The sequence below is a fragment of the Bos javanicus genome, chromosome X (assembly GCF_032452875.1).
Source record: "Bos javanicus breed banteng chromosome X, ARS-OSU_banteng_1.0, whole genome shotgun sequence".
Taxonomy (NCBI): domain Eukaryota; kingdom Metazoa; phylum Chordata; class Mammalia; order Artiodactyla; family Bovidae; genus Bos; species Bos javanicus.
In genome coordinates this window covers 123,608,672-123,634,687 of record NC_083897.1, presented here as the reverse complement: position 1 = coordinate 123,634,687, position 26,016 = coordinate 123,608,672, and the positions used below count along the sequence as shown (strand labels likewise).

The 26,016-nt window shown below is 42.2% G+C and overlaps 1 protein-coding gene and 1 non-coding gene across 2 annotated transcripts in view; one reads left to right on the top strand and one right to left on the bottom strand.

Annotated features, from left to right (window-relative positions):
• Positions 1-2,879, bottom strand: part of ACOT9 (acyl-CoA thioesterase 9) — a 29,279-nt gene extending 26,400 nt beyond the window's left edge. Inside the window, exon 1 of the mRNA XM_061407841.1 lies at positions 2,696-2,879. Within this exon, the coding sequence (XP_061263825.1) occupies positions 2,696-2,715 (20 nt within the window). The 5' untranslated portion in view covers positions 2,716-2,879. The remainder of the gene's footprint in view (positions 1-2,695) is intronic.
• Positions 2,880-15,916: 13,037 nt separating this feature from the next.
• TRNAE-UUC (transfer RNA glutamic acid (anticodon UUC)) lies at positions 15,917-15,989 on the top strand. Its single transcript has one exon. It is a non-coding gene; the product is annotated as a tRNA-Glu (tRNA).
• Positions 15,990-26,016: the final 10,027 nt, after the last annotated feature.

Genomic DNA, 26,016 nt, shown 5'->3' with positions numbered 1-26,016 from the left:
TCAGCTTTGAAAACAGAATGAACCCTTTCCAGGGTTACTCAAAGAGAGTATTTAATGTACTTAGGCAGAAATTTCCTACTCCCCAATGGAATAAAATCCAAGGTATTCACCCAAATATGCTTAACCTGTTCCCCCAAAACAAGCTGTTTAACTTGATTTTGGCTAGTACATAAGTTTTGACTCCTAACCACACACTCTGCTATCAGGGATAACACACACATAGTATCAGGGACTGACAGACTGATCTGTTGAGAGCCCAGTGGACTAAGGCAAGGCACTGAAAACATCAAGAACCCCAGATATTGCTATTAATTCCAGCTCAAGTGACTAGTAAATTCTTACTACCTAATGGCACCCCACTCCAGTACTCTTGCCTGGAAAATCCCAGGGACGGAGGAGCCTGGTGGGCTGCCGTCTATGGGGTCGCACAGAGTCAGACACGACTGAAGTGACTTAGCAGCAGCAACGCCAGGTTCAGTAATAACTAACTTATTTTCTTTAGAGTCCAAATTTACTATAGATTTCTCTTCTGAATTACAGCATTCACAAAGGGTCTCTGACTAAAAATATCTGGTAAAATCTCCATGTAGTTTTCAGTCATGTGCTACTAGAACAAATCCTGGTCCTTTCACCAAGTCAACTACTCTAACTGCAAAGAATACAGAAAGGAGCACATGCTCAGTGGCTAAATTAACTCCTTAGCCAGCCAGACATCACACTGTCTCTGATATGCTCCCTGCTCATCCACTAAGACCAGAATGCTTCCTAAAGGGTTCAGGTTTTGGTTTTGTGTTTATTCTCCAATTACACAGCTAACAAGACTCTACCTTACACAGTTTTGGTTTATCTTTTCCCAATAAATTTTCCATTTCTGTATTTTTATATGTGGATTAATATTTCAATCTTCTTATTCTTGACCTTCTAATTTGCGTTTTCTCAGAACATGAGGTGAACTTTTTCACTATTTCACTTTCTGTATACTCTGTAGGTTCAAATCCCTCACTGAAGGAAATAGAGCATGTGGTCTCAGAAACTACTATTCTGCAACTGAATATATTGGGTTTTAAAAAGCACACTGGAAAAAGCTAAAAATCTTCCATTGCCACTATTAGCTGGAAGAGCAAAAAATCATGCTCTCAATACATTAACTGGGAATAATAATAGATGGAGTAGATGATCACAATATAAGAAACGAGATCTGACTCTGAGTGGGTAAATACTTCAAATACTAATCACGAACTAACAGGAGCTAGACAACTCATCTCACGTATTTGGGTAAATACACATTTATACAAGCATTCTGTCTTGTTCCTTAAGAAGCAGCATTTTCTGCAGACTGAGGAAAACTATCTCATTCTGCCTGAGTGAAGAGCAGTGTAGTATACAGAGGTTAAGAGCCTACCATGCTGCTTGTTAGCTGAGTGACCCTGAGCAAGTTACCTAACCTCTCTGAGCTTTAGTTTCCTCATATGTAAAATAGAGAAGTTAACACACGTTAACCTGGGAGGGGCATGCCTACTACATTGACAAGTCCTCAAAAAAACATGAGCTATTCCAGAAAGGCATGCTTCTTCAGAGTCTCCCCTAAAGGTCAAAAATGACCAGAAGTTTGGGAATAAGCCAGGCACTATAATGGACCATCTCTGAATAGAGTATCAAATGGAGATAGTAAAGAAAGGAGTTGATAAATACAGAGAAACACTTGGGTCAAATTATTTGGAAAACTGTGGTCCTGGTCCTGCAACCCTGCTCTTTGCACACTGCCATAAAAAATGTGGAAATACATCCCTGTAGCACAACGAAGGCCTAATGTGAATGCTCTTTTTAAAAATCATTGATTATACTAATCGTGTATCAGTATAACAAATTTCTATTCTCCAGTGAATATTCAGTGTATTGTAACTTTTCACTACAATTTCATGTTGTCCCTACTGATAATCTGATGAAACCTGTGGCCCCTCATGCCTAGTAGCTGGGGTGGGGGGATATATTTTATTGATATACACAATGATATATATTATTTCAGATGGTTCACAGACCACTCCCTTTTGACACCCCCATGGGCCCCTAGACTTAAAATACTGTGATTCAGATCAACCTCCTTGTCCAAGTGGCCCAATCAAAGCCACTCCCCCACCTGGCCTTAAGGGTCTTGCTGTTCAGTAAAAGTAAAATTCAATCAGCACCAAGGGACCTAGTCACACAGTTCTGAGGTCCTGAGAGGCCGGAAGGTACCCTGCAATCTCTACCCACATTACAACACACTCAAGTCAGAGTCCAAGTCTGTCAAGCACTTAACCATAAACATGCTCTGCAAAGAAGCATAGAGGGTGATAAAAGTAATATGCACTCCTAAACTCTAGCCTTCTGACAAAAGGCTACCTCCACACTACACCCCAGACGAGCAAAGAAAAAGGAATGTCAGGGAACACCCAACTTCCTCACTTCAAGTGTCGCTTCACTTTTATCATCAAACTACGGCCCGAAGACGCGCAGGCGGGAGGTGCAGTGCACAGGCTGGCGGGGTCACGGTACGTTAGTGTCTTTCCCTACCCGACCCTATTAACTGCCCATAAGCCCCCGGCATTAGTTCCGCCTGCTGCGGCCCGCTCCTTCCGCCCGGGCCCGCTAGCAGCGCCGAGGCAGGGAGTGGGCGCCCCTGGGTCCGCGCCCCACCAGGCGCCCGGCTACCTACCGCAGCGCTGCTCGCCTCATCGCGCTTGGCCGCCGCTGCACGCGTGACCACAGAGCCGGGCCTCACGCACCGGTCGGTGGAGAGAAGTCGAAGCAATGTAAAGCGCGAAGACGAAGAGAGCGCTCGGGCGCCAGATCCGACCTCACCCAGACCGCACCCTTGTACCACGGCCGCGGAATGGGACTGGGGGCGGGGCTACGCAGTCCGGGAGCGGAGTCTCGCGGTCCAAGGGCGGGGCCTCGTTGCCCGGGGGCGGGCCCACGCTGAGCCTGCAGCCCCACTCATTGGCGAGAAGCTGTAATCCGTCTCCCCCCAGGTTCCCGCTCAATCAGCAGCAGCGGGAGTGTTGCTAACTACGACACTGGCCTATCACAAATACTGTGGATAAAATGCACCCGGCGGCACCGGAGTGTGACGCAGAGGCTAGGTTCAGCCGCATCCTTGGAGCTTGTCTCCGTTATCCCACTCAGGGCCCCACCCTCTGGAGATGCTGATTTAGTCAGAGGTAGAGTTGGACACGACTTGGCGACTGTACATCATCATCATCCTGGTGCAGTATGTCTAAAGGCGACCCAGGTCATGCTAACGTTAGCAAAGGTTGAGAACTCTGCCCTCCGGGGGAAAAAAATTGTTCCTTTTCTAATCTCGGTCTGCCCCCTAGCGTTTGGCAGTGGGCGATCTTGGCCCGCCCAGAGAGATTCAAGGCCAGAAAGTTAAGACGATGTTACCCTAGGCTGTGATTCTCCAATTCATTCAACGAATTCTTATACAGCTGTTTGCAGTGTGCAGGACTCTGTAGATTCTGAAGATGCAGCAAAATAGACAAAACTCCCTGCCCTTTGGAGGCTTACCTTATAATCATCAAGCAAGTTAGCAAACTGCATCGTTTCAAATGTGATAAAGAGGTCAAAGGAAGAAAGAAAAGAAGGAAATAAGAGGGATCTTTCCAAAATATACGCACGTCTTTCTTTGTCCTTGAAGATGGTAATTTCCTATAAGGCAGGGTAGATATTGTATGCTTTTTCTGATACCCCATGCTTACTAAAAATTTGTCAGTTTTAATTAAGCTGGCTCTTTTTTAAAAATCAGTTTATGAATTACAGATGGCCCATGGTCTTTGGCTTCCTCTTTCCTCTCCACCTAACTTTCCCTGCTTTTATCAGTCCCACATCCAGATGATGGTTAACTCCTGAAATACCACTCTCCTTTTGGCCTGCAGGGATCTCGACTTTCTTTTTGTTCATATTGTCCATACCTTTCCAGTGTTGGTTTTGTTTTGCTTTATGACAGTTCTACTGAAACAGAGCAGGACCCTATAGGGCCTTCCCAGGGACCGATTACCCCCACCCCCACCATGTCCCCTGCCTCTCATTTGTAGAAAAGCTTTAGCCTCATAGCTCTGCCCCAAGTTCCATGGAGCAAATTTAACTGGAGAAGTGAGAAAATACAGAAGCAAAGGAAAACAGTCAAGCAAGACAAAATAATATTAATTTAGCCATAAAGCAAAGTCAAGGACTTTTAGTTACTCCTCAAGAGCTATTGGGGTTTCCCAGGTGGCACTAGTGATAAAGAACCCGCCTGCCAATGCAGGAGACGTAAGAGGTGCGGCTCGATCCCTTGGTTGGGGAGATCCCCTGGAGGAGGGCATGGCAACCCACTCCAGTATTCTTGCCTAGAGAATCCCAAGGACAGAAGAGCCTGCAAGGCTACCATCCATGGGGTCACAGAGAGTCAGACACAACTGAAACAACTTAGCACATAGCACAAGAGTGACAGATAAAACCCTGAGCCATAGCCTTGATTTTTTGTTTTTTGCAGATACTAAAACCCCCACCTGAATGTTGATTACAAGCACTTAGACCCCAGATCAGTTGGAACCAGAAGGCTGATGATGGTTAACTCCCAAAATACCACCGTTGCCTCACTGCCAACCAATCAGAAGAACGTCCACACACTGATCAGGCACCTACAATGTCACCTATAATATGGCCTTTAAAGACCACTTTGGGCACCTTGCAATAAACACTATACTTTCCTTCACCACAACCCGATATCAGTAGATTGGCTTTACCAGGAGTCAGGTGACCAGACCCAGGTTTGGTTTGGTAACAATACTTCTTTGTACTCTACCATACCTAACTTGGTGCAATAAATATTTTATCGAATTACACTTTCTTGTTGGTTTTTACTTGAACTTTTGCTTGAGGCAACAGTAGGTTCAGGGAGAAAAATTAAGTGCAAGAGAATTTTTTAGGTTACATAGATGGTATAATGATAGGTAGGCATAGCTTATAATTTTGTGCAATTGAGTCACTTTCCAGCCAGACACATTCTCATCAGCCTGTAATCAGTGTATTGTTGTTTAGTCGTTCAGTTGTGTCTGACTCTGCAACCCCATGGACTGCAGCCCACCAGACTTCTCTGTTCATGAGATTTCCCAGGCAAGAATACTGGAGTGGGTTGCCATTTCCTTCTCCAGGGGATCTTCCTGACCCAGGGATCAAACCCAAGTCTCCTTCATTAGCAAATGGATTTTTTACCACTGAGCATCGGTGATTCAGTGTATAAATAGTGTCATTTTGGGCTGGAACAGCTAGACCCAGTGACTTGATGCCATGAAGATGCTTTTTCTCCATCACTTATCTTTGCTTTACTTTGTGCACAGGCTTCGTTCGTTTTTCCCTATATAATGGTGTCCTCCACATGGTCAAAGCAGCTCCTGAATTTTACATTTTACAATCACAGCCACATCCACATGCTTGGAGACTGATCCCAAAAATCTGTAGCCCAAATACAAAAAGTCCTGAAAGAGGTAGACCCAGGTGGGATTAGGTACACACCCCTGAGCTGGTCAACTGTGGCAGCAGGGCAAGGTCACATGATTAGCCCATTTGACTTAACAGGAACCTCCTCACCCAGGCCTGTGGACACATCACAATCTACTCATATGGCTATCTTCATAAGTAGCCATTCAAATGGGGATATGGAGCTCTCCTTAGAAAAGGAGTACAGAGCAATCAACCCCATAGATGTCTCACTGCAGATATTATTTAAAGAACAAAAAAAATCATATCATCATCGTTTAGCCCACTTACCTTAGTTCTAACCTCAGGGAACCCCTGTTAAAACCCAGCCAGTCCAGCATTCATCCATATGTCTACAATTCTCTCAGTTGGCAGCCTGTGTAAAATTCTTAAAACAGCTCAGCAACCCTGATATCTGTGTGTGTGTGTGTGTGTGTGTGTGTGTGTGGCAGGGTCGGGGGGCGGGGGGAGGTGTACATTTGGTATATGCCATACCAGATTTTGGGTAGCAGCGATAGAAGGCAAAGTGGTCATAAAACAAGGCCAGGAAACGGGCAACAGTTGTGTAGTGGTGAGAATCACTGAAGTAACAGATGTTCTACCCCACATTTTTGTTTCCTGTTATTCTCCACCTGGGCTTCCCAAGTAGCGCAGTAGTAAAGAACCTGTCTGCCAAGCAGGAGATGTGGGTTTGATCCCTGGGTTGGGAAGATCCCTTGAAGGAGGAAATGACCACCTACTCCAGTATTCTTGCCTGGGAAATCCCATGGACAGAGGAGTCTGACGGGCTACCGTCCATGGGGTCACAACTGAGCAACTAAACAGCAGCAGCAGCAGCTCCAGCAGAAGTAAAACTCAGGCTAGGCAATTTCAAAATGGTGGTAGTTTTTATCACTTTTCTTACCTTTCCTGAGCTCCACTTTTACTGCTGCTGCTGCTGCTGCTAAGTCACTTCAGTCATGTCCGTCTCTGTGCAACCCCAGAGATGGCAGCCCACCAGACTACGCCATCCCTGGGATTCTCCAGGCAAAAACACTGGAGTGGGTTGCCATTTCCTTCTCCAATGCATGAAAGTGAAAAGTGAAAGTGAAGTCACTCAGTCGTGTCTGACCCTTCGCAACCCCATGGACTGCAGCCTACCAGGCTCCTCCGTCCATGGGATTCTCCAGGCAAGAGTACTGGAGTGGGGTGCCATTGCCTTCTCCACTTTTACTACTGTTCATCAAATCCAAGTGTTGAAAGGTTTATGTCTTCAACAATGCTCTTTCCCTCTAACAGTATCCTCTTGCTTAAAAATGGCAAACATGTAAAACACGGCATACTATTAGTGACACGGGATCAGAGGGTCTCTTTAGGCTAGGACATCTTCATTTCAGAGTGTCATCTTCAATAAAGATGTCTTTCAATAAAATAGAACTTAAAAGGTAAAATTACAATGGGCATCTCTCCTACCCATACCTAATCTTCTATCATTTTCACCTTGTCATGCCCACCCTCCCAGCCACTTCACCCACTTTCTCCAACAAAGTCAGTTCTCTTCCATTCATTTCTCCCTCTGTATCCTATTTATCTCCATTCTCTTGCATACCAACTTTGCATCATTTTTTCACATCACCTCAACTGCTACCATTCCAGCTGGGAAATAGAGCCTCCCTTCAGACCCCAAAGCAGTCCATTCAACTGGGCCAGTGGAGGCACCAACCCTGCCATTCCTCAGCCCAAGGAAAATCAACAAGTACTTCCAATACAATTACAGCTGCACCAGATGCATGACATAGAGGGAACAAAGCTGTAAACATACTGCACTATCACTGCAAAAGTTCATGCTTCAGAGCGCCGGCAAGCTTTCAAAACTGCCTTTACAATGAGGATTTGTATATTTTAGAGATACTAAAAATCATGCTGTTTGAATTTACACAACATTTTTTCCAGTATAAATGTGTATCTTGTGCTATTTGGAGATGGGGCCACACAAACACAGGATGGTGCCATTAGTATTAGCTGACTTTATCTTCAGAAACAGTGACGGTATTCTAGCAGTTTATCTTTATGTGTGATCTTTATGGGATTGTTAGCTTGCTTTGGTCTGTTTATATAAGTAACTCATTAGCACACTGCACAGGTCACCACATATGGCTTTGCATTTGGCCTCATCTGTGGAGATGCAAAAACCATGCCTGGAGAGAGGAAAGATCCCTATTTTACTCCTAAAAAGGCTCTTCAATGGGGCCATTTCTTCCTTGACTCCAGTTCCTACCATAACCCACAATTACTCACTCCTTGTATATTGTTCAGGCTCCTCCATCTCCCTCACCCTGTCCCTAGCAGTTCCCTTAAAAATTCCCTAAGGAGATACATATGTATTTCTGAGGAGGTATAGGTATAGATCAAGACATAGATATAGATACTGTCAAATACAGCACATGTACGGACTTCCCTAGTGGTCCTGTTGCTAAGACTCCATGCTGGCAATGCAGGGGGACCAGGTTCCAACCCCAGTCAGGGAACTAGATCCTGCAAGCCGCAATTAAGAGTTCACATGCCACAAGGAAGACTGAAGATCCTGAATGCTGCAACTAAGACCTGGTGTAGCCAAATAAATAAATGTTAAAAAAAAACAGCATAACTAAAACCACCAAATCGATAAAACAGTATTTAGTAAGACTTTGCTGTGTATATAAAAACAGTTGTCAAACTGGGAGCTTCCAAATTCAAAGACTGATATGAAGCTCATGGGAAAGTGAAAAAGAGAAGGGTATTAACATTTACAGTCACTGGTTATTACACTGGGGTTAAAGATGGTAGTGACTGCTTAGAAGTTTTTATTTCATACCACTTTTAGGGAGATGACTAGTTTTGTTACAATGGTAAGAAGCATTTATAAGAAATAACCTAAGTTGAGTTGTGCTTATGTTCATGAAAAAAGCTAGACTCAGTTTGGCTTCCATGGCTTCTGTGGTTTTGTCAGCTCGGGGAGTCCGCAAGTCTAGTCTCCATTCTGTACTTACGTTTAGCAGCTCCCCCCTTTTTGGTCCTTATCTCAGCAAGTACAGAGTGTGACCAACTAGTTTAGCACTGTTCCTAGTGACCACTGTTGATGCAGCCAGGCTGAAGCATCACACATTCATTGTCTGCAATAGTTGAGGCATCAGGACAGAGAGTCACGTAGCTGCTGTTACCAACAGCTGCATCATCACAGACCAGGGAAGTCATATCACGGAGTTCTTCAAGTTGTCTAATCCTGATGGATATCATTTGGTATATGAGAGGCTGCTAAAGGCATTTAAAACCCATAACAGCCAAGAATTTTTCAAACTCTCCAGGGCAGAGATTCCAAAGAGCTAAGATTTAACCAACTAAATTCAAATGGATTTTAACCAACTTCAACCTTTAGCTTTCTGAGACAATCTATCTAAAATTTTTTTACATAGACACAACATGATGTATTAGCAATCATATATCCTCATTATTACTTAAGACAGGGTGAACATAAGGGTATTTTGTATTTTAGCTCAGGAGGTGGTGCTGTAGGTACAGTTCAGTTCAGTTCAGTTGCTCAGTCATGTCTGACTCTTTGCAACTCCATGAATCTCAGCACACCAGGCCTCCCTGTCAATCACCAACTCCGAGTTCACTCAAACTCACGTCCATCGAGTCGGTGATGCCATCCAGCCATCTCATCCTCTGTCGTCCCCTTCTCCTCCTGCCCCCAATCCCTCCCAGCATCAGAATCTTTTCCAATGAGTCAACTCTTCGCATGAGGTGGCCAAAGTACTGGAGTTTCAGCTTTAGCATCATTCCCTCCAAAGAACACCCAGGGCTGATCTCCTTTAGAATAGACTGGTTGGATCTCCTTGCAGTCCAAGGGACTCTCAACATTCTTCTCCAACACCACAGTTCAAAAGCATCAATTCTTCAGTGCTCAGCCTTCTTCACAGTCCAACTCTCACATCCATACATGACCACAGGAAAAACCATAGCCTTGACTAGGCGGACCTTTGTTGGCAAAGTAATGTCTCTGCTTTTGAATATGCTATCTAGGTTGTTCATAACTTTCCTTCCAAGGAATAAGCATCTTTTAATTTCATGGCTGCAGTCACCATCTTCAGTGATTTTGCAGCCCAAAAACATAAAGCCTGACACTGTTTCCAATGTTTCCCCATCTATTTCCCATGAAGTGATGAGACCGGATGCCATGATCTTCGTTTTCTGAATGTGGAGCTTTAAGCCAATTTTTTCACTCTCCTCTTTCACTTTCATCAAGAGGCTCTTTAGTTCCTCTTCACTTTCTGCCATAAGGGTGGTGTCATCTGCATATCTGAGGTTATTGATATTTCTCCCAGCAATCTTAATTCCAGCTTGTGCTTCTTCCAGCCCAGCATTTCTCATGATGTACTCTGCATATAAGTTAAATAAGCAGGGTGACAATATACAGCCTTGACATACTCCTTTTCCTATTTGGAACCAGTCCGTTGTTCCATGTCCAGTTCTAACTGTTGCTTCCTGACCTACATACACATTTCTCAAGAGGCAGGTCAGGTGTTCTGGTATTCCCATCTCTTTCAGAATTTCCCACAGTTTCTGGTGATCCACACAGTCAAAGGCTTTGGCATAGTCAATAAAGCAGAAATAGATGTTTTTCTGGAACTCTCTTGCTTTTTCCATGATCCAGCGGATGTTGGCAATTTGATCTCTGGTTCCTCTGCCTTTTCTAAAACAAGCTTGAACATCAGGAAGTTCACAGTTCACATATTGCTGAAGCCTGGATTGGAGAATTTTGAGCATTACTTTACTAGTGTGTGAGATGAGTGCAATTGTGCAGTAGTTTGAGCATTCTTTGGCATTGCGTTTCTTTGGGATTGGAATGAAAACTGACCTTTTCCAGTCCTGTGGCCACTGCTGAGTTTTCCAAATTTGCTGGCATATTGAGTGCAGCACTTTCACAGCATCATCTTTTAGGATTTGAAATAGTTCAACTGGAATTTCATCACCTCCACTAGCTTTGTTCATAGTGATGCTTTCCAAGAACACTTGACTTCACATTCCAGGATATCTGGCTCTAGGTGAGTGATCACACCATCATGATTATCTGGGTCATGAAGATCTTTTTGGTACAGTTCTTCTGTGTATTCTTGCCACCTTTTCTTAATATCTTCTGCTTCTGTTAGAAAGTGAAGTCGCTCAGTTGTGTCCAACTCTTTGCGACCCCGTGGACTGTAGCCTACCAGGCTCCTCCATCCATGGGATTCTGCAGGAAACAATACTGGAGTGGGTTGCCATTTCCTTCTCCAGGGAATCTTCCTGACTGAGGGATTGAACCCGGGTCTCCCGCATTGCAGGCAGACGCTTTACCCTCTGAGCCACCAGGGGATATATTATCTGCTTCTGTTAGGTCTATACCATTTCTGTCCTTTATTGAGCCCATCTTCACATGAAATGTTCCTTTGGTATCTCTGATTTTCTTGAAGAGATCTCTAGTCTTTCCCATTCTGTTGTTTTCCTCTATTTTTTTGCATTGATCGCTGAGGAAGGCTTTCTTATCTCTCCTTGCTATTCTTTGGAACTCTGCATTTAGATGCTTATATATTTCCTTTTCTCCTTTGCTTTTCACTTCTCTTCATTTCACAGCTATTTGTAAGGCTTCCTCAGACAGCCATTTTGCTTTTTTGCATTTCTTTTCCATGGGGATGGTCTTGATCCCTGTCTCCTGTACAATGTCACAAACCTCCCTCCATAGTTCATCAGGCACTATATCTATCAGATCTAGTCCTTTAAATCTATTTCTCACTTCCACTGTATAATCATAAGGGATTTGATTTAGGTCATACCTGAATGGTCTAGTGGTTTTCCCTAGTTTCTTCAATTTAAGTCTGAATTTGGCAATAAGGAGTTCATGATCTGAGCCACAGTCAGCTCCTGGTCTTGTTTTTGCTGACTGTATAGAGCTTCTCCATCTTTGGCTGCAAAGAATATAATCAATCTGATTTCGGTGTTGACCATCTGGTGATGTCCATATGTAGAGTATTCTCTTGTGTTGTTGGAAGAGGGTGTTTGCTATGACCAGTGCATTCTCTTGGCAAAACTCTATTAGCCTTTGCCCTGCTTCATTCCGTATTCCAAGGCCAAATTTGCCTGTTACTCCAGGTGTTTCTTGACTTCCTACTTTTGCATTCCAGTCCCCTATAATGAAAAGGACATCTTTTTTGAGTGTTTTAAAAGGTCTTGTAGGTCTTCATAGAACTGTTCAACTTCAGCTTCTTCAGCGTTACTGGTTGGGGCATAGGCTTGGATCACCATGATATTGAATGGTTTGCCTTGGAAATGAACAGAGATCATTCTGTCGTTTTCGAGATTGCATCCAAGTACTGCATTTTGGACTCTTTTGTTGACCATGATGGCTACTCCATTTCTTCTAAGGGATTCCTGCCCACAGTAGTAGATATAATGGTAATCTGAGTTAAATTCACCCCTTCCAGTCCATTTTAGTTCGCTGATTCCTAGAATGTCGACGTTCACTCTTGCCATCTCCTGTTTGACCACTTCCAATTTGCCTTGATTCATGGACCTAACATTCCAGGTTCCTATGCAGTATTTCTCTTTATAGCATCGGACCTTGCTTCTATCACCAGTCACATCCACAACTGGGTATTGTTTTTGCTTTGGCCCCATCTCTTCATTCTTTCTGCGGTTATTTCTCCACTATCTCCAGTAGCATATTGGGCACCTACCAACCTGGGGAGTTCCTCTTTCAGTATCCTGTTCATACTGTTAATGGGGTTCTCAAGGCAAGAATACTGAAGTGGTTTGCCATTCCCTTCTCCAGTGGACCACATTCCGTCAGACCTCTCCACCATGACCCGTCCATCTTGGGTGGCCCCACATGGCATGGCTTAGTTTCATTGAGTTAGACAAGGCTGTGGTCCCTGTAATTAGATTGGCTAGTTTTCTGTGAGTATGGTTTCAGTGTGTCTGCCCTCTGATGCCCTCTCGCAACACCTACCATCTTACTTGGGTTTCTCTTACCTTGGTCGTGGGGTATCTCTTCATGGCTGCTCCAGCAAAGCACAGCCAATGCTCCTTACCTTGGACAAGGGGTATCTCCTCAGGGCTGCCCCTCCTGACCTTGAACGTGGAGTAGCCCTCCGGCACCCGCGCAGCCACCGCTCCTTGGAAGTGGGGTTGCTGGTAGCTGATTATAAATGCTTTCAGAGAGAAATCAAGAGGAAAAACAATAGCTATGAGTGACAGAAGACTTAAAAACCAGCATGGTTAACAATCTGGTGAGAGGCCACCAAAAAGTGATGCAATTGAGAAGTAAACTATTATTTTATGCATACATTATAAAATAATGACTAGAATTTTGACTGATCACATTATACCAAGACATATCAGATTTTTTGGAATTTTATATAATTTCTAGAACACATATTAATAATATATACTATGTAAATATAATCTAAGAAGAACATTACTTTTTATTTGACAATGTTTCCTATAGAAGTTAATATCAAGTAAGCCTAAATAAACTGAAATTTCTCTTTCATAAGGAGAAAGAGCAAATCTTTTGTGATCTTCAAGGGCCCTCCAGAAAATCCCAAAGTTAGTTTGCAGTCAAAAAGACTTCGTTCAGAATTTGATTTGGGGAAGTTTGTTAAAAATGTCAAAAGATTAGAAATAGCTCATCAAATAGGAGCATAAGTCACTATGAAATAATACTTAGTTATCCATTCACCAAAGTGACAACTAAAAGATTTCAAAGGCAAATATACAAAGTTAAGTAGCTATAAAAAACAAAAACAAAATAAACAAACAAACAAAAAACCTTAGCTTTTAAAACTGAAAAGACTCTGTTTTCCTAATTAATCAAAGATCTGACAAAGACAATTTGGAATAAGGGAAATATTTCCCATGACAGAGAATCCCTGTTTCCTAGGCAGGTTACATTAAAGGTAAAGAAAAACCTTTTATAATATTTTATTAAAAACAGACCAATAATCTAAGAAATTTTGTGATTTTAACAGAGAGAAAATTAAACTCTAGTTTTTTATTTTAAAAATCCTTGTATAAATCTATTCAATTTAGCCGGCTGTAACCTCACAACATAAAATTTCTTTTCCACAAACCTTTTGCATCTTTCTATATCCATTTAGGTTTTGTCTCCTTCTTTTTCCTTTTTTATTCTGAAAAAAAAAAAAAACGTTTATTTTAGACATTACTCTTTCTCCTTAACAAAACTACATCCTATATTCCTCACATACTCCTCAAATAAAAATACATCCCACTGTAGATCAACTATACTTCAGTTTTTAAAAATTCCAAGTTCAGGCCTCATAATAAAGATTACTTTGATGTTTCATACTCCTAGAGTCAACAAAATCTTCACTATCATTGATTTCTTCCAATCAATGTGAGAGACAGCAATGTCAGTTTTCCTTTCTTTGAATCAAAGTGAAAAAATGCACAGGCAGAATAGTTTAACAAATCCTGTGCTGTTGGGTGTCAAAGAGTTAGAGGGAAAGATAAAACCAGCCACCAGCTCCTCTTCCCTGCAACACACTAATCCACCAGCTCAGGTAGTTTTGTGTCCTATTCACTTGTGCAGTAACTATTGCTTGTATCCATGCCGTGCAAACGTAGTCTATTATTTTCAGGATGTAGAACACACCTCTACACCCTTAGCAAGAAAATGGAAGAGCCAGTCTCATAATGAATGAGCAATTTGGCACTTGGAAGGGATTTATATGCTCGAGTTTAGACAATGAGTTTAATTTCCTTATGCCAGATATTCAGGGGCCTTATGGACAATGGATAGAAACTGTGTTGACAGAATTAAAGGCTATGTGACTGTGACAAAATTAAGAATATCTCAATTCTACTTTGTAGAAAGAAAAGTATGTAGAAAAAATATGCAAACACTTACTGAAAACTATTTGCTCTTTTTTTTAATTCAAATATTTTATGGAGTTGTTTTTTATGAGCAAATGGAATAAACCTGTACTGATTTTTTAAATCTGATTTTCTTCCCTTACTTTGTATACAAAGTTGTTTTCCTTCATTCTTCATTATTTGTAGTAGCTCTAATTTTACACATTGTTCATAAATTTTAACTATGAGTAATCTTTAACTAAAATCACTGTAGATGGTGATTGCAGCCATGAAATTAAAAGATGCTTACTCCTTGGAAGGAAAGTTATGAACAACCTAGATAGCATATTCAAAAGCAGAGACATTACTTTGCCAACAAAGGTCCATCTAGTCAAGGTTATAGTTTTTCCAGTGGTCATGTATGGATGTGAGAATTGGACTGTGAAGAAAGCTGAGCACCAAAGAATTGATGCTTTTGAACTGTGGTGTTGGAGAAGACTCTTGAGAGTCCCTTGGACTGCAAGGAGATCCAACCAGTCCATTCTGAAGGAGATCAGCCCTGGGATTTCTTTGGAAGGAATGATGCTAAAGCTGAAACTCCAGTACTTTGGCCACCTCATGCGAAGAGTTGACTCATTGGAAAAGACTCTGATGCTGGGAGGGATTGGGGGCAGGAGGAGAAGGGGACGACAGAGGATGAGATGGCTGGATGGCATCACCGACTCGATGGACATGAGTTTGGGTGAACTCCGGGAGTTGGTGATGGACAGGAAGGCCTGGAGTGCTGCAATTCATGGGGTCGCAAAGAATCGGACACGACTGAGTGACTGAACTGAACTGAATCTTTAACTTCCAAGGGAAAATTAGGAAGTAGGCAGTAGTGAGCTATTAATCACATATTTAGCATCTTATAGTAAAATAGAAAATTTATAAAAACATAATTATGTAAATTTGTATTTTTAGAAATATGCTTTTCATAGTACAATTTTAATGTGGTTTTAATGTGACAAAAGACATATTTATTAATAGACTCCAATATCCTTTGTCTCTGTAAAAATTAAGAAAAGTAAATAAATTTAAATTTATGTTCAGTGATCAATGTCTCAGTATACTATCTTATTTGGAAATGAACTAGATATAAATATTAATTATTTAGTTTAACTTAGTATAAACTTTTATCTTATTTACATTTATTTAAAATATTTGTTTTTAACAATTATGCTTAGACATCAAACAGCTAGCCATCATCTTAAGTTATTTTGTAACATAAAGATAGCTTGAGCTTATTTGACAAGTAAAGGTAGAAAAAGTTATATGCTTGCATTACATTTAATAATGACAGTTCTAAAAATATGCTTGTTTTTATCAAACCAACAAACTTAAACTAGCTTTTTTTCATCAAAGATTTTTCTGATCTTGTGGACTTGAAAACAATTGGGTTAGAGTTTCTATTTCTGAAAAGTTTTAGGAATACTTAATTTATATAAGCACTTATTTCTCTTTAAGCCAACTAAATAGAATTCTTTTAAAAATATCATATATACATGGGAATTCCCTGGTGGTTCAGTGATTAGAACTTGGCACTTTCACTGCTGAGGGCCCAGGTTCAATTCTTGGTCAGGGAACTAAGATCCCATTAGTCACATGGTACAGCCAAAAAAAATCATAAATACATAATACACGTACATATATGGATATACCTAAACAAGTAGGCAGATACAGAGATATTATATTTTTCATTTTTAAATTTTAGCTCTGTCTCAAGTATAATAATATGAAATGCAAAAGAATCTGAATCCAAATTGTGTTTCTGGCCAACAGACTAAGTTAAGGTTACCTTTTCAGACAGCCAAAGTTTTTTTTTTAACTATAGACTGTGTGTGTGTGTGCGTGTGTGTGCATTATAAAAATTCTTTAAGAAAAGCTATTTTTGGAGTCAGTTGGTCTCTTAGAAACTTCTGCATACTGATCAAAGAGTATTTTCCATTATCTCTGAGAAGTTTATAATCCTCTTTTCAAGGGCACCTCTTAAAGTAGACTATGTTATCTAAGTTAGAGTTTCCCCAAAGTGGCCATGATAATTCCAAATTATTCTTTGTAAAGTTCACTCGTTTTGCCAGAAACGCACAAGATTCTGGCCCATAGTGGTTATATATACAAGAAGCAGGAGTCTTTAAGCAGGGAGGAGAATGAGATTTAGACGAGGTGGAATCTATCTCTGCCTTTAGATTCCCTGAAACAATCCATGAGGAGCTCAGTAATCCTACTGCTGCCTAAATTCCAGGGAATCACAGGTTTTCTCCCCTTAAAGACAGAAGGGTGACTTGCCAAGAAGCTAGAACAAACAGAATACCGGTATGCATGATAAAGTTGGAGAGTTCAACATGTAAAGAGAGCAGCACTCAGGCTGACTGCAAGGTCGATGAGAAAGCACTGAGCTCCTTGGGTCCTGTGGGTACCAGCACGTAGTTGCTCGCTGGCTTCAGAGTTGTTGAAGGTCTTATTTGGATCCCACTTCTGATGCCATAGAACTGTCAAAAATCCAGAAATAACACAATTAAGATTCCCTGGTGGCTCAGTGGTAAAGAATCCACCTGCCAATGCAGGAGATGTGGGTTTGATCCCTGGGTCAGGAAGATCCCCTGGAGGAGAAAATGGCTACCCACTCCAGTATTCTTGCCTGGAAAATTCTATGGACAGAGGAGCCTGAAGGGCTACAGTCCATGGGGTCACAAAGAGTCAGACATGACTGAGCACACATGTATACACGTAACATAATTAAAATCACCAAATCAACAAATAGTATTTAATAAGAGTTTGTTGTGCACATAAAAACAGTTTGGGGGCTTCCCTGGTGGCTCAGTTTAAAAAAAAAAATCCACCTGCCAATACAGGGGACACAGGTTCAACCCCTGATCCAGACAGATTCCACATGCTGTGGAGCAACTAAGCCCATGCTCGACAACTATTGAGCCTGTGCCCTAGAGCCCAGGTGCTCCAAATACTGAAGCTTGTGTGCCCTAGAGCCCGTGCTCTGCAACAATAGAGAATGAGAAGCCCACGCACCACTAGAGAGTAGCCCCCGCTTCCCGCAACTAGAGAAAAGCCTGCACAACGACAAAGACCCAGCACAGCCAAAAATAAAGAATTTTTTTAAATAAAATAAAAACAGTCTGGGACTGGGGGCTTCTAAATTCAAAGATGGATACGAAGCTCGGGGGCATTAAATCACAGCAGGGCTTATAGAAGTGAAAATGAGGAAGTTATTAATGCTTACAATAACTGGTTATTACAAGGGGGGGGAGGTCAAGGTGGCAGGGGATTGGTTAAAAGTGATTACCTCATACCATTTTAAAGACGATAACTCAAGTTTCTTTTATGATTGTCACAGGCATTTACAAGAAATGACCTAGGTTAAGTTTCACTTACTTTCATGAAATAAGCTAGATTTAAGTTGAGCTTACTGGCTTAAATGGTTTTGTCTGCTCGGGGAATTCTCAAATCCCGCCTCCATCTTGTATATAATTTTAACCACATGCACGTGCACACACACACACACACACACACACACACACACTAAGAGCAATCTGCATTAATAGACTGAAATAAATGTCTTGGAGCAAGTCTGCCAGAATATGGGTTTGCTCATAAAGGGCACATTCAGGGCCCCTGAAGGTACTGCAGTCTACTGCTGGGAAACGAGAGAAACAGTGTCACTCACTGGAAGCCCAAATTGAATACTTCGGTGACTGGAGCTGCTCCAATTCTAACTGAAGTCTGTGGCTTTCAGTCTGGGACTACAAGGGTTGAGAAACACTCTGAGTAAGGGAGTGGGTGACAGGGAATCAGAGAGGAGTTCACTGTTGATGAGACATGCTCATCAATCATTCCTGGACCAAGAAACCCACAGAAACCAAGCTGCTTTGGCGCTGCCTCCTCCTGCCTGCAGTGAACCTGCAGATGCTCTGCATTCCAGCACTGCCAGCCCACACCACACAGAACTAACGTCAGCCAGATCCAGTCTTCACCAGTTCCTGAGTTTCCCCTCCCTCGTGCTGACGCCACCATGATCACGTCTCCTTCCCACGTGCCTCCCCTCTTCCTCCTTCGTCACCAGAGACACACATACAGAGTCAATGACATTTGAGGGACTAAGAATACAGAGATGAAAAAAGCACAGTCCTGCACAAGGAAATGCAAACAGCCTAAAAGAGAGAGAACAGGAAACAAATCAATATAATATGACTAACTCTAATGGAGCAAGATGCAAAATACTCCTGGTACAGGAAGAGTGAATTGTTCCTGGGCAATGTGATGTAGACAGTATTTTCCTCACCTACTATATTTGTTCCCTGTTGCTGCTGTAACAAATTACCGCAAACTATGTGAGTTAAAATAACACAAATTGATTATCTTACAGTTCTGGATGTCAGATGTCTGACACAGGACTCAGTGGACAAGGTTTTGGCAGGGTTGTTTTCCTTCCTGGAGGTTCTAGGAGAGAATTCATTTCAGAATCCCCTGCAATCCAATTCTGTGGATGGTTTTTAGTTGGCCAAGAGGCTCTTAAGTCTCAGTCAGAGAAAATAAAGATAATGAACAGGAGGAATTTTTCTGATGAATTCTATCTTGCTGCTGCTGCTGCTAAGTCACTTCAGTCATGTCCAACTCTTTGCAACCCCATGGACTGTAGCCCACCAGGCTCCTCCGTCCATGGGATTCTCCAGGCAAGAATACTAGAATGGGTCTCCGTGCCCTCCTCCAGGGGATCTTCCTGATCCAGGAATCGAACCCGCATTTCCTGCATTGCCGGTAGGTTCTTTACTGCTGAACCACCAAGGAAGCAAATTCTATCTTAAGTTCCTTAAAAGTAATCAATAGAGCCAATATATTAATTTAATCCATCTATTAAGCACCTACTATATGCCAGGTGCTTTGCTGGGTGCTGAGGCTACAACAATCAAACAGAGAGAGTTCCTGACCTCCAGGAATCCACCACCCAAAGAGAAAAAGTAGAAACATTATCAAATGCACTGTGACAACTGCTCCAATGAATACTGTGCCATAAGATCTCAGAGGAAGCAATATAAATAATCCATTCTGCTGGGAGGGAGAGTTGGAGGAGTCTTGGTGAGGACATAGGCTAGTGGCCCGTAGAATCACAGGAAGAGGTGACATTTGAGAGTTCTTCCCTTAGGCAAAAAGAGACTAAACTATCCAAATTGAATTGTCCAGTTTCATAAATAAACTTTATAAAGAGGTTGAGAATGTTTTCCAAGGAGTTAAATGGGAATGTTTGTTGTTTTTCTGTCTCACATTATCGCACATACCTGGCTAATTAAAATATGTCACTTTAATTGAAGGTACCCATGGAGGGTGGCCAGGTATCAATGTTATCAATGTACCCACAGCCCAGCTGCTCATTTCCCAACAAGCAAGCTCCCTAAGTGACCTAGTAGTGTCACTATCACAACTGACCCAGTTGAAACTTATGTTGGAGGCAACCAGGGCTCTGTGTCCTCAGTAGAAGTGAGTTGCATGCACAAGCAAGATAACCGTTTCGCTGCATTCTCAGAGGACTTAGTCCCATACCCAGGGAGAAGTAATGTGCCTGTCTCAGTCAGGATAGTTCTCAGCTGAGCCCCAGATTGCTGAGGGAGATTCATGGCTTGCTAACATAAACTGCTGAGGGAGATTCATGGCTTGCTAACATAAACTTTGTCCCTGGGTGGACAAATCTCCAAGCCATCTCCTCCACATGTCATGTTTGCTCAAGTCAAGATGCATACTTGCTCAAGTCAAGTGCCTACTCTATGAGAGAAATCCTGCTTAATGATAGAGCCACAAGACTGAAGACAACAGTCTGTGCTGCAGAGGGGCTCATATCTGGCTTCTGATTCATCTCACAGATGAGGAAACTGAAACTGAACTTTCTGGTTTCTTTCTCTGTTCTGCTCATGCTGTATTCCCTTTACTGAGTACCTTACTCCCTTCCTGTATTCAGAGCCCAACTGAAGTTATACTTCTTCTAAGAGGATTTCCTGACTCTGTAATCATTTCCTTTCTCTACATTTCTATTTCACTAAGTCTGTATCTGGCAACTTATTATACTTTTCTCTGTATTATTTCTTTAATTAGGTAAAGTGTCCATACTGGTACTCCAATGATACTGCAAGCTTCTAGAAGGCAGGAGTCATCTTTTATATTTCAAACCTGGGCACATAGTTAACTCTCAACATCTAGTCAAGATTTAACTGATTGGATGATGGAAACCAGCTCTCAAGCAGTAATAGGAGGAGAGGAATGGTAAGCAATGCTCCCCCCTTTTAAAGGCTGCTAAGCTGCTGCAGTTAGTGACTCAGCGACTTCACTTTCACTTTCTTTCAACCTGCTGCTAAGTCACTTCAGTCGTGTCTGACTCTGTGCAACCCCATAGACGGCAGCCCACCAGGCTCCCCCGTCCTTGGGATTCTCCAGGCAAGAGCACTGGAGTGGGTTGCCATTTCCTTCTCCAATGCATGAAAGTGAAAAGTGAAAGTGAAGTTGCTCAGTCGTATTAGACTTTTAAAGGCTGGTTTGGTCCTAATACAGCCTTCAAAAACCAGCTGCACTGGGCTTCTACAAGAGCATAACATAAAAATGAAAGGGTCCACATTATAGACCATATTCATAATTTATCCAATTAAAGATTTGGTCCACTGCAGTAGAAAAAAGATGATTTATTATAGCCATGCACACACATGCTAAGTCACTTTAGTCGTGTACAACTCTGTGCGACCCCATGGACTGTAGCCCACCAGGCTCCTCTGTACATGGGATTCTCCAGGCAAGGATACTGGAATGGGTTGCCATGTTATACTCTAGGTGATCTTCCCAACCCAGGGATCAAACCCGTGTCTCTTCTGTCTCCTGTACTGGCAGGTGGGTTCTTTCCCACTAGGGCCACCTGGGAAAGTAAAAGTGAAAGTGACTCAGTCGTATCTGACTCTTTGCAACCCCATGGACTAAAACAGTCCATGGAATTCTCTAGGCCAGAATACTGGAGTGGGTAGCCTTTTCCTTCTCCAGGGGATCTTCCCAACCTAGGGATCAAACCCAGGTGTCCTGCATCAGGTGTATTCTTTACCAGCTGAGCCACAAGGGAACTCCAAGAATGCTGGAGTGGGTAGCCTATCCCTTCTCCAGATGATCTTCCCAACCCAGGAATTGAACCAGGGTCTCCTGCATTGCAAGTGGATTCTTTACCAACTGAGCTATCAGGGAAGCCAACAATGTAAATGTCAACCTCAAAAGTTAGCCTCCCCAGCATCCTAAATTTAATTTAAGCAATTTATTATCCATGCATTAACCTAAACCCTTTGAGACTTTTTTTTTGAGGCCAACAGCCTTGTAGGATTTTCGTTCCCCAACCAGGGACTGAATTGGGCCCTCTTCAATGAGAGCGAGGATCCTAATCATTGGACCACCAGGGAATTCCCCACTTAAAGACACTTTTAAATTAAAAATAACTTTTTTATTATTGCCGTAAAGGACTGTTTTTTCCTCCCTCTCCCAGCCCTATTCCTAGGGTCTGGCACCACCTATGAAAGCCTGATTAACAGAAGTAGGCATTTAGTAGGGAAAGAGACAGCAACTCTTTGCAGCATTACAATGCCTGAAAGGACATGAAGGTTGGCAGTGGGAAAGGTCTGACTTTTCATAACCATGGTTTATGGACTCTTTCTTTTCTTTCCTTTTTTACCTACTTGTAGGATTCAAGCCCAAGGAAATTTAATCCTTTTCTGACCCCTGGCCTGTCTCATCCAGGAACTAGATGACCAACACCTTCCTGAAGGCTATGGAATGGAAGATGAATGAAGGGCTGGGTTTTCCCCACAGGCTGGAAAAAAGGCAAGTCCAGTACTTTCTTCTGGAAAGAAAGAAAGAACTGGAAAAAAACAGTCCTTTATGGCAATAATAAAAAAGTTATTTTTAATTTAAAAGTGTCTTTAAGTGGGGAATTCCCTGGTGGTCCAATGATTAGGATCCTCGCTCTCATTGAAGAGGGCCCAATTCAGTCCCTGGTTGGGGAACGAAAATCCTACAAGGCTGTTGGCCTCAAAAAAAAAGTCTCAAAGGGTTTAGGTCTCAAAAGTCTCAAAGGGTTTACTTCTCTTGTGGAAAGGCTGGAGTGGACATTGGGTCTGGGTTGCTTCATGTCTATATTCTTTTCTCTTGTTACAGTAGTGTTTTCCCCCTGGTACTTCAGCAGAACATTTCCCCTAGTAAACTAGGTTCTGGGAAAGGGAAAGGGAGATGAAAAGGAAAGGAAAGGAAAGGAGGAGCAAAAGTCCTGTCATGAGCCTACGTGGGGCAAAAGTTTGCACAACCTTCATACCCCTCTTTTGTCCTATAGTGAGCCAGAACCTGGCACATTGTAGGAAGGCATCTGACAGTGATCTCTTTCACTGAAGAGAAGATATCATTGAAGAATTCCAAAGAACTCACAAAAGAGAAGTGGATTCCCATTAGTAGAACCAGAAAAGCTTATCTAGAGTCTTGAAGGTTAAGTCTTATTTCCTGGCTCCTAAATTTGGCACAGTGCCTGATACCCTGTAATTATATAATAAAATGGATTGATGAAATGACAAAACAGCAGTGATAGCTACCATGTGTTGAGTACTTATCTCAGTGCCTAGCATGTTGAAAATGTATAAAAAATATTTGTTGAATGAAGAGGGAATATCAGGAAGGATAGTGTTATTTATTGAGAACTAATTGGTCAATTATCTTATTTAATCCTCACAAAAACCATGTTGTTGCTGTTTAGTTGCTAAGTCGTATCTGACTCTTTGTGACCCCATGGACTGTAGCCCGCCAGGCTCCTCTGTCCATGGGATTTCCCAGGCAAGAATACTGGAGTGGGTTGCCATTTCCTTCTCTAGGGGATCCTCCCGACCCAGGGATCATACCCATGTCTCTTCTGTCTCCTGCATTGGCAGGCAGATTCTTTACCACTGAGCTACCAGAGAAGCCCTCACAACAACCACAGGAGATCGGTATTCCCATTATTCCCATTTTACAGATAAGGAAAATCAAGGTTTAGATGCACAGTGTCCTTCTCCACCAGAGCACACAGTTTTATACCCCAGACTTGCCCTGAAAAACTGATGGTATGAGTAGATCTGGGTAAGTAGACTCATAACCTCAGTCACATATAATAGCAATCGCTGCTAGAATTGGGGGATCCTGAACAGAGGAACCAAACCAGGAAATGAGAAGGCGTCTAGAAAACTAGATGACCATAAGGCCTCAAATCATATTCCTCAAGTTTCCCCTCTCATGTTCATATTCAGCACTTTCTAAGCCTTCAGCCAATTATCTCTCCCTTTCTGGTTTGTTTCCCCATGTGGACAAATGTATTCTACATTTAATTTTTACTTTCATAAATTATAAAGTAAGGACACATGGTTCTAACTTGATGTGTTATCATCAAATGGCTCCCCAACATACTGTAAACAAAACGTTTTGAAATTTGTCCTTTCAGAATTCTATATCTGAATGTTAACTTTCCTAATCTAGAACTCTTTTTCTATCTCAGGCCAGTAAATAAGGGAACTCTATTTCTACTTCTTTACACTATGTTTTGGCAAAAATAGATTTAGAACTTATTACCATTTAATTTGATCCTTTCAGGTGGATCTGAATCTGTCTCATTTATTGCCTAGATCCTTACATACATATCACCCTTATCTATCACTTGGTCCTATCCACCATGGAAGCAGCAAGTGATAAGGGGACAAAAACAAGCATGAAATTCAAAACCAGATGCAAGCTGGTACTGGGGCTTTGTTGTTGCTATTTAGTAGCTAAGTCATGTCCAACTCTTTTTCAACCCCATGGACTATAGCCCGCCAGGCTCCTCTGTCCATGGGATTCTCCAGGCAAGAATACTGGAATGGGCTGCCATTTCCTTCTCCAGGGGATCTTCCCGACGTAGGGATCAAACCTGCATCTCCTGCATTACAGGCAGATTCTTTAACACTGAGCCACCAGGGAAGCCCAGTTCTGAGGGTGCATGGTCCTTATTTTCTACAACTGACATGGACCATTCCTACTGGCCCGTTCTTGGTATGATACAATAAGGTCAAAAGTCAAGACTAGAGGCTTCCCTGGTGGCTCAGTGGTAAAGAGTCTGCCTGCCAATGCAGGAGATACAAGTTCAATCCCTGGTCTGAGAAGATCCCACACGCCACAGAGCAACTAAGTCCACTAAGTCCATGAGTCACAACTATTTAGCCTGTGCTCTGAAGCCTGGGAGCCACAACTACTGAAGCCCACATGCCTAGAGCCCATGCTCTGCAACAAGAGAAGCCACCACAGCAAGAAGCCCACACACTGCAGCTGGAGAGTAGCTCCTGCTCTCCACAGCTGGAGAGGGCTCAAGCAGCAGTGAAGACCCAGCACAGCCAAAGATAAATAGATAAATAAATTTCTTTAAAAAGTCAAGATTGGGAGAAAGAACATATCAGGTAAATACATATGAAAACAAAGCTGTATTGCTGTTGTTCAGTCGCTCAGTCATGTCCAACTCTTTGTGACCCCATGGACTGCAGCACGCCAGGCTTCCCTGTCCTTCACCATCTCCCAGAGTTTACTCAAACTCATGTCCATTGAGTCGGTGATGCCATCCAACCATCTCGTCTTCTGTCGTCCCCTTCTCCTCCTGTATTAGCTGTATTTATTTCATTAAAATGTACTTAAATAAAAAAACAGTATAAAAATAAAGAGGCACAAACATGTGAACAGGAAAAAGTCACCATGAAAATATAAAAATTCCAAACTTGAGTGCACCTAATAATATTCTTAGTTCAAAATGCATTGCTAAATTTGACTGCTTTAAATTGAAAAACTCCCATATGACCGGAGACACTATTAACAACAACAACAAAAACCCTAGCACATGTCTGCAAGAAAAAGTAACCAAAAAGAAGAGTGGAGAGAATAATAAATTACATAAAAGAGTTACTACAAATGAATAAGAAAAAAAGAAGCCAACCAAAAATGGGGGCTTCCCTGGTGGCTCAGTGGTAAGAATCCACCTGCTAACATAGGGGACACAGGTTCAATCCCTGGTCCGGGAAGACCCCTCATCCCACAGAGCAACTAAGCCTGTGCACGACAACTACTGAGCCCACGTGCCACAGTGACTGAAGCACACTCACCTAGAGCCTGTGCTTCACAACAAGAGAAGCCACTGCAGTAAGAAGCCCATGCACTGCAACGAAGAGTGGCCCCCACACAGTGCAACTAGAGAAAGCCCACGCACAGCAATGAAGACCCAGCACAGCCAGAAATAAATAAAATTTTTAAATGGATAAAGGTCATGGATTGGCAATTCAATAGAAGAAAAAAATATGACCAATAAACACATGAAAAGCTCAATATCATATTAATCTAATTCAAACCACAATAAGATACCACTTTATACCCATATACAAGCAAAAATCATAAAGCGAAATTACCAACTGTTGGTGAGGACAGAGACTGCTAAGAATTCTCACTCACTGCTAGGAGAAGTTGTAAATTGGCCAAATCACTTTGGAGAACAATTTGGCTCTATTCCATAAACTTGAACCCAAATATTTTACCTTTTGACTCAGCATTCCAGTC